Source organism: Talpa occidentalis, unplaced genomic scaffold, assembly GCF_014898055.3.
Source record: "Talpa occidentalis isolate TD23 unplaced genomic scaffold, MPIMG_talOcc4v2.1 talOcc4.7, whole genome shotgun sequence".
Lineage (NCBI taxonomy): Eukaryota > Metazoa > Chordata > Mammalia > Eulipotyphla > Talpidae > Talpa > Talpa occidentalis.
The window spans coordinates 120,646,987-120,660,412 of record NW_023605083.1 but is presented as its reverse complement, the minus strand read 5'-3'; the positions used below and the strand labels follow the sequence as shown (position 1 = coordinate 120,660,412).

Below are 13,426 nucleotides of genomic sequence, written 5' to 3'. Positions count from 1 at the left end.
GCGCCCCCCACGCCAGGCCCCGCCTGAGCCCCGCGGCCCCGCCGCGGCGCCGGAAGGAGCCGTTGCCCGAGCAACGGGAACTTCCGGCCCTCGGAGTTCGGTGGCGGGAAAGACCATGAGTAAAGGCCGCGCGGAGGCTGCGGCGGGAGGTGAGAGGGCCCTGCGCGCGGGGAGACCCGGGGGGGGGGCGGGGGCGGGGCGTCGAGTGACCCCCTTCCCCGCCGCGTCTCGCCGCAGCCCCCCGGATCCTCCTGCGCTACCTGCAGGAGCAGAACCGCCCCTACAGCGCCCAGGACGTGTTCGGGAACCTCCAGCGGGAACACGGGCTGGGCAAGGCGGTGAGGACCCTCCCGGCATTCCTCCCCCGGGGCCCCCGCGAAGCAGCCTGAGGACCTGCCCTCGCGGGGCTGCCGCCTTAGCCGTGGACGTCCTCAGACCGGTCACCGGCTGGAACCCCCTGCCGGGCGCCCAGAGTCGCTCTTCGAAGGTCCCGCCCCTTCCTCCGACAGGCGGTGGTGAAGGCGCTGGAGCAACTGGCCCAGCAGGGCAAGATCAAAGAGAAGACGTACGGCAAGCAGAAGGTCTATTTTGCCGACCAGGTGAGGAAAACTCGCGCAGATTATATCACCTGTGTGTGAGCCCGACGTCAGGCCAGTCAGTCCCGGTGTCTGTTCTAATTCTGCGGGAGAATGGAGGCCCCCAATGAAACTCACCTGTGCTAGGTTATTAACGAGCCCTCAGACTTTCTTTAAATCAGTGTGGAAGCCCCCCTCCCCCGCTGTGCTCTGAACCTCGTAAGATTTGCAGATTTAAAATATGGACAGAAGATCCTGAACTGTGGCTACCAAGAGCCATTTGCTCTAGGAGGCTCTTACTAGGACCACCGTCTACCACGATTTTCTTCTGTCTCCAACTCCCTCCCAAAACACATAGGACATCAAAGTGTGTGTCCAGCCGCCACCTCCTCCTGGAGGCCTTTCAGACACTTAAGAATCAGCATCACCAAAGTAGAAGGCCTCGTCTGTCCCCCTAAACTGGCTCCTCCTGACTCACTCTTGACCCAAGCCAGAGCCTGGGACGCGCTGTTGACTCCCCTTCCCTGTCTAGTCAGTCATTAAGGCCAGATGATTTTTCTCTTCTTGACTTCATCTTTCTGGCCGCCTTCACTGCTCCTTTGGCGCCTCATCAATACCCTCCCAACAGGTCTCCTGGCCTCAAACATGTCTGATACACAGCAGCCAGATGATCTATGTAAAGACAAATCTAGGGGCCTCCCTGGTGGTGCAAGGGGTTAAGACACAACCTATGAGGCTGTCCACAGCCACTGCAGCATGAGTTCCATCCCCGGCCAGGCAACTACCCACATGGTGCAGCAGACTTTTCCTGACTCGCCTGCTGCTCCCCTCAGCAGTGTATTTCAGTCAGTCTGCCTGTTCTGTTCCCCACTCTGTCTCTGGTGAGTCCTCTCATCCCCCACACCTCTGGCCTGTACCCCAGCTCTTGTATGCATGCATAAATCTTCAAAAATAATTTAAAAAAAAGACAAATCTAGTCATGCCATTTGCCTATTAAAAACTCTCGTACCCCCTGGCACAGGGGAAAGGCACGTGGAGATTTGCCCCAGCCCCCATCCATTAGCATGTTTACGTGTGCTCTTCCTGTCCCCTTTGCTCATTACCCTCCCTCTGCCTGGGGTTTTTTAGTCCCCTCTTCCTCTTTGCCCCCCTAATTTTTGCTTATCTTTTAGGATTTCACGCCAGCATAGCCTATCTTCCCTGAATGCTGTGAATGCTGAGGCATGCTGTATCCCAGGCGTCTTTTTCCTTGTACCCCTCACTGAACTGAAGTGTTCCTTACTCGGAACACCCGCAGAATCTGACCCCCAGTAGATGTTACTTACTCGCTAAACTGAACCACTGTGGAGGCTACTTTTCCTAAAATAGGTTTCATCATATTATTACCCTGTTGAAGCTCTCTGAAAGAAGTTGGCTTTTTTCTGTAAAGGGGCAAAGTGTTTATCCTCTGGAGGTGGGGCGGGGGGGCAGGATTTTGCTTGCAGGTTCCTGCGCTAAGAGTTCACCTTGTCTAGAGGCGAGCCCACCCACCCACCCAGGCAGGCATTCGTGTCCTTTCTAACCTAAACTCTTTGTCATGAACTGACAAGGTCCCATTAGACCCCAGTGTGATCATTTTCTGTTACTAGCTGGCCCTTCATGGAAGGGCTCCCAGACTTCTACACCTCCCACCATGCCTCGTTGCCTGCCCAGAGTCTCCCCTCTATGGAAGTCCGTAATTTAGTGTTGCCACCTTGAGAAGAATGTTCTTTACTCCTTCAGCCCAGTGAGTGGCTTTAGCACTAAACTCAAAGGTAATTTTGTCCTATTCAGTGTCCTGTCCACCTAGAAGCTCCTTGAGGCCAAGCATCAGGTCTCAACCTTTCTTTTATACCTTTTTATTGGTACTGAACTGAATGGTTTCTCAGCAGTACTGTCCCACTGTTTTCCTGGGTCCTGTGGATATCCTTGGGGAGCCCCAAATTCCTCATGTAAATGTTGCCTTCCCAGATGTCGGTCCCTAACTTGTGCCTCACATTACCCCACTTCTGTTTTTCCACTTGCCTGGCAGGACCAGTTTGACACAGTGAGCGATGCCGACCTCCAGAGTCTGGACGCTAAGATCGTGGCCCTCACGGCGAAGGTGCAGAGCTTGCAGCAGAGCTGCCGCCACATGGAGGCAGGTAGGACTGGGACACCCTGGGAATGTGCCCCTCAGTCAGGTCAGTCTGGAGGTTATGAATTGCTAAATGAGTGCTTTGTCAGCCACAGTGTTGTCTTGTTGCAGGAAGATTCCTTTGCTGGGCTGCAATAGGCATCACATTAGAAGACATGTCTTGCAGTTTTTGAACACAAATGGGCAAGACCTGCATTTGCTTTCCCTATCATGATTATCAGTGTGCTGAGCCCACACTTCCCTTTACTCCTGCTTCTTTAAATGCCTCCTCCTGAGTCTGCTCAACCTCACACCCCAACACTGCTAGTCGATGGAGGAGAAAACTGTTTCGTCTCCCCTGAGCATTTCTAGAATATGGAACCCATTCTGAGGCCTGGTCTCCTGTCTCAGGGGGGATAGCCACTGGGAAAGACAGAACCCCTTTCTCAGGGGTAGCAAGTGACCATAAGGAGATGTGGTTTCAGAGCTGAAAGAGCTGACTAGCGCGCTGACCACACCGGAGATGCAGAAAGAGATCCAGGAGTTAAAGAAGGAATGTGCCAGCTACACAGAAAGACTGAAGAACATCAAAGCAGCCACCAACCATGTGACTCCGGAAGAGAAAGAACAAGTGAGTTGGGACAGAGGGGGTCAGGCAGGGTGCAGGACCAGAGGAGGATGGGGGTGAACTGGGGCTGAGTGGCTGCAGTGGGGCTGAGCTGGTTAGAGGAACCTGTTCTCCCTGTCTAGGTGTACAGAGAGAGGCAGAAGTACTGCAAGGAATGGAGAAAGCGGAAGAGGATGGTAAGTGTGTGGAAGCCCCAAGGCAGGCAGTCCTGGGAAATGGCTGCCGCCCAATATCACACAGCTGGCAGGCAGAACTGGGCACAGCCCATCTGAAAAGGGGCGGTTTTGTTTGTCAGGCAACAGACCTGTGTGATGCAATCCTTGAAGGATACCCCAAGAGCAAGAAGCAGTTCTTTGTAAGTGGGTCTCTCCCTGTAAGTGGGTCTGCTCTGCCTCTGTCCACGCCTTGAAGTCATTCACTTGTCTCCCTGCCCCGTAGGAAGAAGTTGGGATAGAAACAGATGAAGATTACAATGTCAAGCTCCCAGACCCCTGAGGAGCCGGCCCTCAGGCAGGACTGGGGTACGGGAACACAGGTATCCTGCACTGGCTGCCTTGCCAGCTTTTGTTGTTCCTGCTTTGTGCCTGTGAGCAGAGCAGCGAGGAGAGGGCCGTACACTAGAGTACTGGGTGGAGGGGTGGTCGTCCTGAGTGGATTTGCCCATTTCATCATTCATGTGTTAGGTGCTTGAGCTTAATGTTTAAACTTGGAACAATGCTAAGAGAGTATTTGACGGTATTTATTGTAACATAATTTGATATAAAAATATTTAACTTCTGGATAATCAAACCTCCCAGATATCAAACCTGAGGAAGGCAGTAGGAAGCCTGAGGAACAGGATAGAGAGAGGTTACTCAACACAACATTCAAGTAGCCCGAGGCCTCACCCTGGACTCTCTCTCGCAAGAAGCCTTTAGAGTATCTTCTCTACCCCCTCTTGGCACCCCAAGACCTGGGCGAAATGAGAGGTAGTAGAGACCCAGATACACTTGATCAAAAGGCTGTAAGTGGTTTTGAGGCCCAGTTAATTTTTCAGAGTTGTAACTAGCAAAATTGCATTGTTGACGTTTACAAAAATAAAAAACCAGTATGTGATGCTGTGTCACACGTGACTGCCGTGCAGTGCTGCTGCCTGTGGGGAAAGGGCCGGAGTAGGTAGGCAGGTTGCTTCCCTCTACTGCCTATGGCAGAGGAAGGGGCCATAGAGTAGGAGGTAAGGGCAGGAACCTGGCAGCCCTGCCCTGAGCTGGCCAGAAAGTTGTGGCCTCACCTTGGGCTGACCAGGCAGCCCTAACCTACGCATGAGGCAGCCTTTCGCTCTTTGGTTCTGGGGGAATATTTCTTCTTACCCCTTTCCACCCTCCCAACTACTGCCAAAACGGTCAAACTTGGGTCACATGTTGTCCAAGGGATCAACACGGCAGGCAGGATTTCCCAAACGTGTTGATCATGAGCAGAAATCTGAGGCTTAGAAAAAGAGGAAAGGCCAGGAGCTCTTTGGGGTGCCCAGAGCAGACCTCTATCCCTAGAACTTCTATGGGGAGGGGGGGTGACTGGGTAGGTTTGAGTTTTATGGTCAATATAATAAATTAATTAGGAGTTTTCACAAAACAGACACCCAGCCCCACTGAGGATAGGAGGCTGGGGAAGCAAACACCCAGGATGAACCAGCTGACGGCGTGCAGTGGGCATCTCAGTCCGATCTCCTCAGCCCTGCGGCTCTGTACTCAAAGTGCAAGGCTCAGGGGCCTCTTGTTGGCTGTTCTGCGGGTTCCAAGAGCCGGTCAGTAAAGCTGGTTCTTCAGTTGGTGCAGGACGCCTATCACGATCTCCCGTAGGGTCTGGTGAGGGCAGCAGAGGAAGAAAGACCAAGCTCAGGGAGGGCACAGAGCCGCTTGGCCAAGCCTGCCTCGTGCTCTTTTGAAGACAGCCGAAAAAGCCCAAGAACAGGGCTATCTATAGTTTACTTTGAAGTTCCTCCAAATCAGGATGAGAAAAGGGAGGAAAGAGTGGATAACTATGTGATAGAGCAAATATATAATATGTTATGGTAGAATTTATGGTTGTCCACTGTGAAATTTTCTGCAGTGTATTTAACTTGTTTCACAATAGAAAGGTTGGGAAATAAGCAAATCTCAGAGATAAGTCTCAGAAAGAAGCACAGCAGGTCTCAAAAGCAGAAGACAGTGAGGAAAACCAGTAGGCCTGGGGGTGAAGGCCAGGAGTCTTCCCCAAAGTAATTCTGCTGCAAGAGATGGGGACTTACATACTTGGGTGGCCCATGAGTACCGGAGGCAGCCATAACATGGGCTAAACAGACCCAGAGCTGGGCTGGCAAGAGTGAGTGCTCACGCCACACCGTGAGATGAAGCGTGACCAGGAAGAAAGCAGAGTGGGAAACGAGCACTCAGAGTTATAGAAACACTCTCAAGAAACCTGAGAGCTTTTCTGCACAAATCATGGCTTGGGCCACTTTGCCTGAGGGGAGGGAGAAGACCATAGACTCCCGTGGCCTCTGCTGCCCGTACCTGAGGCTTACAGTGCTCCTCGATCCAGCTGAAGACACAGGCCGACAGCTCCTGGAAGCTGGCCACGGAGATAGATGCATTGAAGGACTGGAACAGGGAGTCCATGATGCCCTGAAACACGTTGAACTTGACCTGGTCGGAGACCTGATCCTCCCCCTCATGGGGGTTGTCCTGGTGTGCCTTCACAATCTGTTCATAGTTCCTGAAAGCAAGCAGGCCCGGGCTAAGTGGCTGCAACTCTACCAGCCAAGGAAAAATAACATGGTTACTCTTTGTACATGCCAGGAAGGGGATTCCTAGAGAACTTCTGGGACATGTTTAACATCAGCCAGCAACTGCTTCCAGGTCAGAAAGTGACCCCACCCTCTTTACTAGGCATTTCAGAGTGTCTGCTGTGTGTAAAGGACAGCTGAGGTACAGAATCCTGCCTCTGAGTAGACACCAAAGGGAAGGTGTGAACTGAAGTTGGCCTCAGAAGTCCTGGTTCCCCCATTGTGCACCCCCACACACACCCCTGCTTACACTTTCATGATCTTTAGGGCCATGACGTCCTTGCGTAGCGTGGACACCTCCTCCTCCTGCTTTTTCTTCTCCTTGTGTAAAAACTGGATGTAGTCAATGGCTGGGTGGACACACAGGAAGTCTCAACCAGAAGGACAAGACTGATTTTGTTCCTCTTCCCCCATACCCAGTTCTCCCATTAAAATGACCACCCTCTCCACAGCCCCACTGGCTCTACCCCCTGAAACTCTCCCTTGCCATACTCTTCTGTAGAACAATGGCTTTGCTGAGCTTCTGGGAACCGATGGAGAAGTCCTGCTGCTGGCAGGTGGGGACAATGGTCTGAAGGTCATCGTAGCCTCTCTGTGGATAGAGCAGGGGAATTGGAGTCCCTTAACTCAGAGTTTAAAGCAAACTAGCACAACACTTCTCTTCCATAACACCAAAGCTCCATGCACACAAACTCACAAGGGTGGTAGGGATCTGGAAGAAGGGGAATGTTCAAGTCCGGGGACTACACTAGCTGCCCCCAAGGCTGCTTAAGACTGTCTGAGGGGGTCAGGAGAGAGCGAATCTGAAATACGGAGCACTCCCCTGCGCTGTTGGAGACGCTGGCCTCCCCAATCACCTTGATAGCGTCCCTCCTCTTCTGCTCAGCCTGAGTGTGTGCTCGCCGCCGCCGGTCCTTATAGGATTCTTTGTAGGACTCCTGGTGGTAATCACTGTCCTCGTCATCTACACTCAGAGTTCGGGGCAGGGAGAGGTCATTCTGGGGCTTGGTGAGACCCAGCTAGCCCACCGTTCCCCAGTGGGGAAGAGGAACCTGGTGCTCAGAGATGGCAAATGGACCTGCTATCCTAGATGACATGAGAGAGGGTGAGACCCCGTGTCTAGCACTAGGGCTCCCTGTCTAGGAAAGATACTACAATGATGGCATATCTGAATCCCCTGGTGGGGCAGATTGCTGCCTACCTGTGTTGGGGACGGAAGAGGCACTGGTGGAGCCGATGCTATTAGCTCTGGACACTACACTCCCCTTGCGGGCGCTTTCTACAAAAAGCCCTGAAAAAGAAAGGCCCCAATCACTAAAGGGTAGGGATAGGTGGGGGGCTGGAAGGGGGGAGTCATTGCTAGGCCCCCTGACACCTGTAGGCACAATGGCTTCCTGACCCTTTAATGCTGACTTCTCTCTAACCCCAAAGCCAACCATACTGGCCACCCACTTCCTGTCATGCCACACTGCCTGGCTCCTGTCCTTAGTGTCTACACTGCCTCACTGGTCTGCAGAGATTCCCCCTGGCCCACAAAGTGGCAGTCAGGCCTAAGGAGGGGGAGAGTGGCCTGCTAGCACTATCTCCATCGCGGCTGTGCTCCAGAGCAGAGGGACGCTTCCTGCCACTGTCTCCAGTTCCTCCCTCGCTGTCTCAGGGCAGGAACTCGGCTCAGGGGCAGTGGCCTGTGCTCTGGTGTGGCTGGCAAAGCCACCTAGACCTACGGGGCTCAAGTGGGACTGTCCCTCCAGGGCGGAAGGCGGAAGGCAGGCACTCACCCGGGTCCAGGCTGTTGTCGCTGTAAGCGTACTCCACCTGCGGCACCGAGCAAGGGAGAAGTCCATCAGACCTCCGACCCTGAGGAAAGGCGCTTCCATTCACTCCACGCGAGCGCGTGCATACGTGTGCACACCGCCCCCGCCCCGGGGTGCACGGTCAAACGAACACTCCCCCAGAGAGCCAAGACAGGCTAGGCCGGGGGGCCGACCGACGCCCCTCTGCGTGATCCTGTCCACCCCCGCTGCTCCACCTCCCGTCCCCCAATGCCTTCGCTCACACGCGCCTCCCCACCTCGGTGCAGGCGGGGTGAAAACTCTTCTCTGCAGCGCCGGGGCCATGGCGGGGGCCAAAGGGGGAGGGGACGCGGGACTTTGGGGACCTGAGGGAACCCCCGTGTCTTCCGGACCTTCCACATGCACGAACCCGACCCGCCCCCCTCGCCGACGTGCGCGCCCACGGGGCTTGCCTTGACCCAGGGGTCCTCGGGCGAGGCGCCTGGCTCCGTCATCGCTGACCGCCACACCGGAAGCCACCGGAGGCCGGGCCCTGCCGCGAGGAAGAGGCGAGGCCGCCCACGTGACCGCGAGCCACCAACCGCGAGCGCGAGGCGGGGCGGGGCAGCGCGCGTGCGCAGCTCAGGCGCCGCCCCGAAACGGTGGCAGGAGGGGCCGTCCTCCCGTCTGTCCCTGCCCTCCCTCAGGGTGGGCCTTCGAAGCGCGGTGACTACGAAACACGTTCTGTAAATGGGGTCTCCTCAAAGGCGCCCATCGAATAGTGTTGCACATGTGCGCACGCGCATTACCCGGCTCAACAGGCTAGAGGCCACATTCCGCACCAGGCCAGCGGTCCGGGTCACTTCGGGTTCCGCCAGGCCTCAGGATTGGTGAGGGAAGCTCCTCCTGCGCCTAACCCGGCAGCTGGCACACGGGGAGTTAATGATTGCGGAGAGCCTGTGAGCCAAGTTCGCTCCTTTACAGATAAGAAAACTAGGGTACCCAGTTTACACAAAAGCACACAGCCAGTCAGAGAGGGGGCCAGGGCTGACCTCAGTCTTGGAAGGCCGTGCCCCAACCTCCACACTAACAGCTTCCAGCTCAGCCTTGGGCCCTGCACTTCTGACTCAAGGGTCCCAAGGATACCCAGAGAGGCACTGGAGCAGGAAGCAGACACCATACAGGCAGCACCTGGAAACATTCACCTTTAATTCTGTTTCAAGTTCCAGTGTTTGTCCTGGCCCCGCCTAGCCATGGGTATCACGGAACCCTGACATGAGTGGGGATGGAACTCCAAGAGGCCTGCTCTCATGAGCCACATCCTCAGTGGTGGCCAAACACCAGCGCGCTAGGTAGGCTTCCTGTATCCACTGGGCCCAGCCCTGCCCTGCCCAGCTTAGCTCAGAGTCCTCCAGGCCCAAGCTGGGTGAACATCGAGGTCCCCATTCCTTCTCACCGCTGGATCTCTTATCAGCTCCAAGGGCCACTTTGGCCCCACAGGGAACTTGTCATTCATGGGCCTGACAGCATCTTGGGGATGCGCTTCTGCAGGAGGGCCCAGGCTTTCTCCACCTTTGAGTAGGCCCAGATGTTGAGAGGAAGAGAGGTCAGGGTTAGGCAGGCATCCACTGGAGACTCCCTCCCACAACCCAGCCTTTCTGTGAGCACCCACCTGGCGCTGGGTGACCTCTGGCTCCCACAAGGTGCTCAGTACCACATGGCTCTGGTTCACAAGCTGCTGCCCGCTCATCTGGCTCAGCAGCCGGCTCTGGGCTGCGGCCTCACTCAGGCCATCCCTCTCCACGATGCGTCGTATGGCCTGAGCACAGATGAGGCATTTGTCAGCCCACCGACTCAGAGCAGGATGCAGTGTGTAGCTGGGACGGGTTGGGGGTGGGTTCCAGATACCTCAGTCTCAGGAATGACAACGGTCCACACCTCATGCACCATGTTCTGCCAGCCGGCCTCGAGCAGCACGGCGGCATCAATCACGCAAACCTGCTTTCCTGCAGGGAGACCCCAGTTACCGCGAGCAGAACCTCGCCACTTACAAGTCAGACAGCCAATGAACAAAAGTGCTGGGGAAATGGATGAGCTGGGGTGGGGCAGGATGCTCCCAGGGGGAGAATCAGCTAACTACCTCCTTAGACTGTACCCATCATCCCTCCGACTCACCCTCAGCCACAGCCTGATCCATCTCCACCCGGGCCAGCTGTGCGATAATAGGCCACATAATGTCTGTAAGTATCTTCATCTGCTTCTGCGGAGGGGAATAAAGGGTGCGGGCAGAGGTTACCTTCCCTCAGAGACCGAGCCAGCCCAAAGGGGGGGAATTGGGAACAGATGAGTGGAAATTGGCAATCAGGGCCAGACCAGAGAGGTCCAGTAGGTTCCAATCTCTGAGTCTAGTAACAGCTGAGGAGCCTTTGGGAGAGATGGGTGTTTACCTTGTTCCCAAATACCCGGCTGCCTAGGACCTTCCTGTTGATAATGCCATCTTTATGGAGAATATCTGGAGGACAGAGAGGATTGAGCAAGGAGGCCAGACCATCTCCTCACTTAAAGCTACCACCAACCCTCCTCAGTTATTACCTGTTCCAAAGGCTTCTACAACAGGCTGGTAGGCAGGACCACCCGGAGCATAGGCCCGATGGCCAAGCCGGTCACTGTCTATAACAAATGCCCCCAGGCCCTTCAGCCGCTGAGCTACTGAGCTTTTCCCAGAACCACTGATGCCTGTCAGCCCGATCACGTAGAGACACGAGGGAAGCTCTGGCCTTTTCTAAGGGTAGGTGAGAGGAAATCCCAGAGTTAGTAGGGTCCTGCTCAGTTCTGAACCCTTTAGTTTCTACTCTCCAGCATGTTTAGCCCACCCAAGGGGGGGGCGGGGGGGCAGGCTTACCTCTGGAGGCTGAAGCAGGCTTCCTAGCATTCGCTGGCGGAAGCTGGAGGAGCTGACTTTGTCCTCTTCGTTTTCCTTGTGGTTTGGATCCTTCAGAAGCTGGATCTGGAACAAAGCAAGCTCCTCCAGGTCCTGGGGGAAAGGAGGAGTGAGGAGAGAGAAGGAGATGAATAAAGGCAAATACCTGAAACCCAACTTGCCCCCTTATCCATTCCTACCTACCCTGGAAATAGCGCTTGTCTCAGAGGGCAAGCTGGGAACCAGTTCCTCCTTGCCTCTTCCCACCACCCTGATCCTCTCTTCCCTCCTCTGGGGACATGGTACTTCCAAGATCCCCCCACAATGGCCTCTCCATCCCCATCCACTCCCTCTACCAGTCTCCCTCAGGGGTTACATTCTCAAGGCGGAAGCGGTTGACGGCCATCCCCCCACGATAGGTCTCCTCGCTGACCACCAGGAACTCCAGGGAGGGGTCAGAGCCAGCGGGCCCATAGGGGTCCAGCAGGGGGATGATATCAAAAGTCAAGGAGGGCTTGATGTCCACCAGGAACTCACTCAGATGTTCCACACGTTCTGCGTAGGGTTGGAGCAGCTCAGGGAGCAATTTGCCTGGGGAAGGAATGCAGAACTGTGAGATCTTTTTATTGGGAAGGAAGAACGTGGTTTAGTGTGGAGAAGAGTGTCCCTAAGCCTCTCTACAGAGAGGAGTAGCAGAAAGGAAGGGCTAAGTTGGGAAGTGGTGTGTGAAGGGGGAGCTGGGCTGCAAGGAATGACACCTGTCCAGAGAACTAGCGGTGCTGGTGGGTACGGGAGTCACATCCAGCATTCCAACTTCTACACCTCACACAGCCATTTATCCTAGGCTCTTAAACTTTAGGGCTTATCAGATAGCTGGTGAACTTATTAAAAGTGCAGATTTCTTGACTTCACAATCAGGTGACTCTGATTGATTGGTGACTAGGCCACTCACCAAGAATGCTACATTCATTCATGTAACAAGAGTCCCTTAGCACCAAGTGCCAGGCACTGTGGCATTGGGAGGGGTGAGAAGTAAAGGGCGGCCCTTTGTTAATCTTGGCATTGGGAGATGGGTTGGGGCAAGGAGTTTTGGGGGGGCCCCCACCACCCTAATCTGGGGTCTGTCCCACTTACTCTTTAACAAGTCTTTATCTGCCACTCCCACCACAAGCTGCTCCTGGGCCAGGATACATGCCACACTGAGCAAGATCTTGTGGGCATTGTGGAGGCGGTCAAACGTGCCACCCACAGCGCCACGCTGATAGCCCCGCACAGGCTGCTTTGGAGACCTGGCTATGGGGGAGTCTGGTCTGATGGTGGAGGGTAAGGGGACATCCAGCGGCTCCACGGACAGCTCTCCAGACCCATAATCGGGATATAGCAGCACGGAAGCCAACTGTGGACAACAACTATAACAACTGGTTGCATAACGTTCTAGCTGCTGCTTGACAGGGTTGTACTGACTTCCATCCAGGGTCTGGAAGTCAGTGAGCACCACTTCCGGCGGGTGGGCCAGGTTCTGTACTAAATTGGGCAGGGGAGGAAGAAAGGCATTCTTGGTTCGGATGTTGCTCAGCAGGATTCTGACGTCCAGGTGCCTGTGGGCGTCGGCTCCAGCATAGAAGTGTGTGATGAAATCGAGAACCTCAAAGGTGGCCTGCACTGGGCTTGACTGAGGCTGGGCCGGGCCCTCCAGGCTCATGCCAGGCTGCAGGTGTACATAGAGCGTGTGATTCACCAGCCTGGCCGCCGAGGTCAGGATAGGAGCCAGGCGAGGAGCCAAGGAGGCCAGCGGAGTCGTCAGCACCAGGAGGCCCGACCGGAACAGGGCCATGCTGCCCAGCCCTGCAGACAGGGGAGGGGGGTTTGAGGGTGATTGGTGCTGGTGGGGAATGTGGCTGAGGCCGAGATCTGTACGGGGCGTTGGACCCAAGAGACGGGGCCTGGAGCAGGTCCTGATCGAATAGGTCTCGGTATGTCTCGGAGCTGACGGAGAGGAACCCGGGAGAGGGGACGGGGCCTGGCCAATGGCGCCTCGGGGCTGAGCTCTAAGCCGGGGTTTCCTCATCTCGCAAACGGAGCAGCAAAATAGCCGAACTGAATCGAAATCCTGGGGGGGGAAACTGAGCAGGAGCCCCAGAGTCCTAGGGCCAGGGGTCCAGAAACCCTGGGCCCTCTTGCTAAGCTGCACCGGGACTTTCAAGGAGCCAAAGGAGGTGACGAGCGGGGCGCGCTCAGGCCCGGGTCGGCCCCTTACCTACGGAGACCTCCGGCCTTTGGCTCCGCGGGCACCTCCGCCGAGGCTCCCCCGGCTGCGACCCGGAAGCAGTAGCCTGAAAACTGCAGCTCCGAGCACGGCGAGCGCCAAACCTCGCGAGCGTTCGCGGCAGGCTTCTCGCGAGACCTCGGGGGGGGCGGGGCGCGTCCTCCCCCTGGGGTGGGGCTGAGCCCCGACCCTTGCGTTTGCGGCGCAATCTTCGGTCTCGGACCCGGGCCGCGCGGTTGGGGCTTGCGGGGTGGCAAGGAGGGTTTGAAAGCCCGCGCCACGGGTGCTCCTCAGAACCAGAATCTGGGGGGGCCGTTCTTGGTGCACCGGG

At 55.9% G+C, this 13,426-nt stretch overlaps 3 protein-coding genes across 9 annotated transcripts; 1 reads left to right on the top strand and 2 right to left on the bottom strand.

The window, feature by feature from the left end:
- The first annotated feature begins 17 nt into the window (after positions 1 to 17).
- Positions 18 to 4,518, top strand: PSMC3IP (PSMC3 interacting protein). 2 transcript variants are annotated; one of them, XM_037492792.2, is made up of 9 exons: positions 75 to 149; positions 238 to 338; positions 510 to 599; positions 2,626 to 2,737; positions 3,195 to 3,340; positions 3,460 to 3,513; positions 3,633 to 3,692; positions 3,776 to 3,872; positions 4,135 to 4,508. In XM_037492792.2, the coding sequence occupies exons 1-8, from the start codon at positions 116 to 118 to the stop codon at positions 3,830 to 3,832; spliced, it is 654 nt and encodes a 217-aa protein (XP_037348689.1). In that variant the 5' UTR covers positions 75 to 115; the 3' UTR covers positions 3,833 to 3,872; positions 4,135 to 4,508. The 2 variants fall into 2 exon arrangements, with proteins under 2 accessions (XP_037348688.1, XP_037348689.1); XM_037492791.2 differs by having other exon boundaries at positions 18 to 149; positions 3,776 to 4,518.
- On the bottom strand, positions 2,124 to 8,477 carry MLX (MAX dimerization protein MLX). Of its 4 annotated transcripts, none has more exons than XM_037492787.2 (8): positions 8,383 to 8,477; positions 7,916 to 7,994; positions 7,339 to 7,428; positions 6,995 to 7,101; positions 6,630 to 6,729; positions 6,388 to 6,487; positions 5,866 to 6,067; positions 2,125 to 5,178 (listed from the first exon to the last, which is right to left on the bottom strand). In XM_037492787.2, the coding sequence occupies exons 1-8, from the start codon at positions 8,422 to 8,424 to the stop codon at positions 5,122 to 5,124; spliced, it is 777 nt and encodes a 258-aa protein (XP_037348684.1). In that variant the 5' UTR covers positions 8,425 to 8,477; the 3' UTR covers positions 2,125 to 5,121. The 4 variants fall into 4 exon arrangements, with proteins under 4 accessions (XP_037348686.1, XP_037348687.1, XP_037348684.1 ...); XM_037492788.2 differs by having other exon boundaries at positions 7,916 to 7,952; XM_037492789.2 differs by lacking the exon at positions 7,339 to 7,428 and having other exon boundaries at positions 2,124 to 5,178.
- Positions 8,478 to 9,105: 628 nt separating this feature from the next.
- On the bottom strand, positions 9,106 to 13,156 carry COASY (Coenzyme A synthase). Of its 3 annotated transcripts, XM_037493941.2 has the most exons (10): positions 13,087 to 13,156; positions 11,964 to 12,674; positions 11,206 to 11,420; positions 10,812 to 10,943; positions 10,502 to 10,691; positions 10,357 to 10,421; positions 10,085 to 10,169; positions 9,818 to 9,915; positions 9,582 to 9,728; positions 9,106 to 9,481 (listed from the first exon to the last, which is right to left on the bottom strand). In XM_037493941.2, the coding sequence occupies exons 2-10, from the start codon at positions 12,661 to 12,663 to the stop codon at positions 9,422 to 9,424; spliced, it is 1,692 nt and encodes a 563-aa protein (XP_037349838.1). In that variant the 5' UTR covers positions 12,664 to 12,674; positions 13,087 to 13,156; the 3' UTR covers positions 9,106 to 9,421. The 3 variants fall into 3 exon arrangements, with proteins under 3 accessions (XP_037349838.1, XP_037349837.1, XP_054545251.1); XM_037493940.2 differs by lacking the exon at positions 13,087 to 13,156 and having other exon boundaries at positions 11,964 to 13,080; XM_054689276.1 differs by lacking the exons at positions 10,357 to 10,421; positions 10,502 to 10,691; positions 13,087 to 13,156 and having other exon boundaries at positions 11,964 to 13,080.
- Between the last annotated feature and the right edge of the window lie 270 nt (positions 13,157 to 13,426).

Excerpts from the sequence above, each read along its gene's own strand:
- COASY (XM_037493940.2), bottom strand. The coding sequence starts at position 12,897 with ATGAGGAAACCCCGGCTTAGAGCTCAGCCCCGAGGCGCCATTGGCCAG. Across the intron at positions 10,692-10,811 it reads GCCTGCTTCAGCCTCCAGAG|AAAAGGCCAGAGCTTCCCTC; the intron begins GTAAGCCTGCCC and ends ACCTACCCTTAG. Across the intron at positions 9,482-9,581 it reads CAGAGGTCACCCAGCGCCAG|GTGGAGAAAGCCTGGGCCCT; the intron begins GTGGGTGCTCAC and ends GCCTACTCAAAG.
- MLX (XM_037492787.2), bottom strand. The coding sequence starts at position 8,424 with ATGACGGAGCCAGGCGCCTCGCCCGAGGACCCCTGGGTCAAG. Across the intron at positions 6,068-6,387 it reads GCCCTAAAGATCATGAAAGT|GAACTATGAACAGATTGTGA; the intron begins GTAAGCAGGGGT and ends GCTTGCTTTCAG. Across the intron at positions 5,179-5,865 it reads AGGAGCACTGTAAGCCTCAG|ACCCTACGGGAGATCGTGAT; the intron begins GTACGGGCAGCA and ends TGCCCTCACCAG.
- PSMC3IP (XM_037492791.2), top strand. The coding sequence starts at position 116 with ATGAGTAAAGGCCGCGCGGAGGCTGCGGCGGGAG. Across the intron at positions 339-509 it reads AACACGGGCTGGGCAAGGCG|GCGGTGGTGAAGGCGCTGGA; the intron begins GTGAGGACCCTC and ends TTCCTCCGACAG. Across the intron at positions 3,693-3,775 it reads AGAGCAAGAAGCAGTTCTTT|GAAGAAGTTGGGATAGAAAC; the intron begins GTAAGTGGGTCT and ends CCTGCCCCGTAG.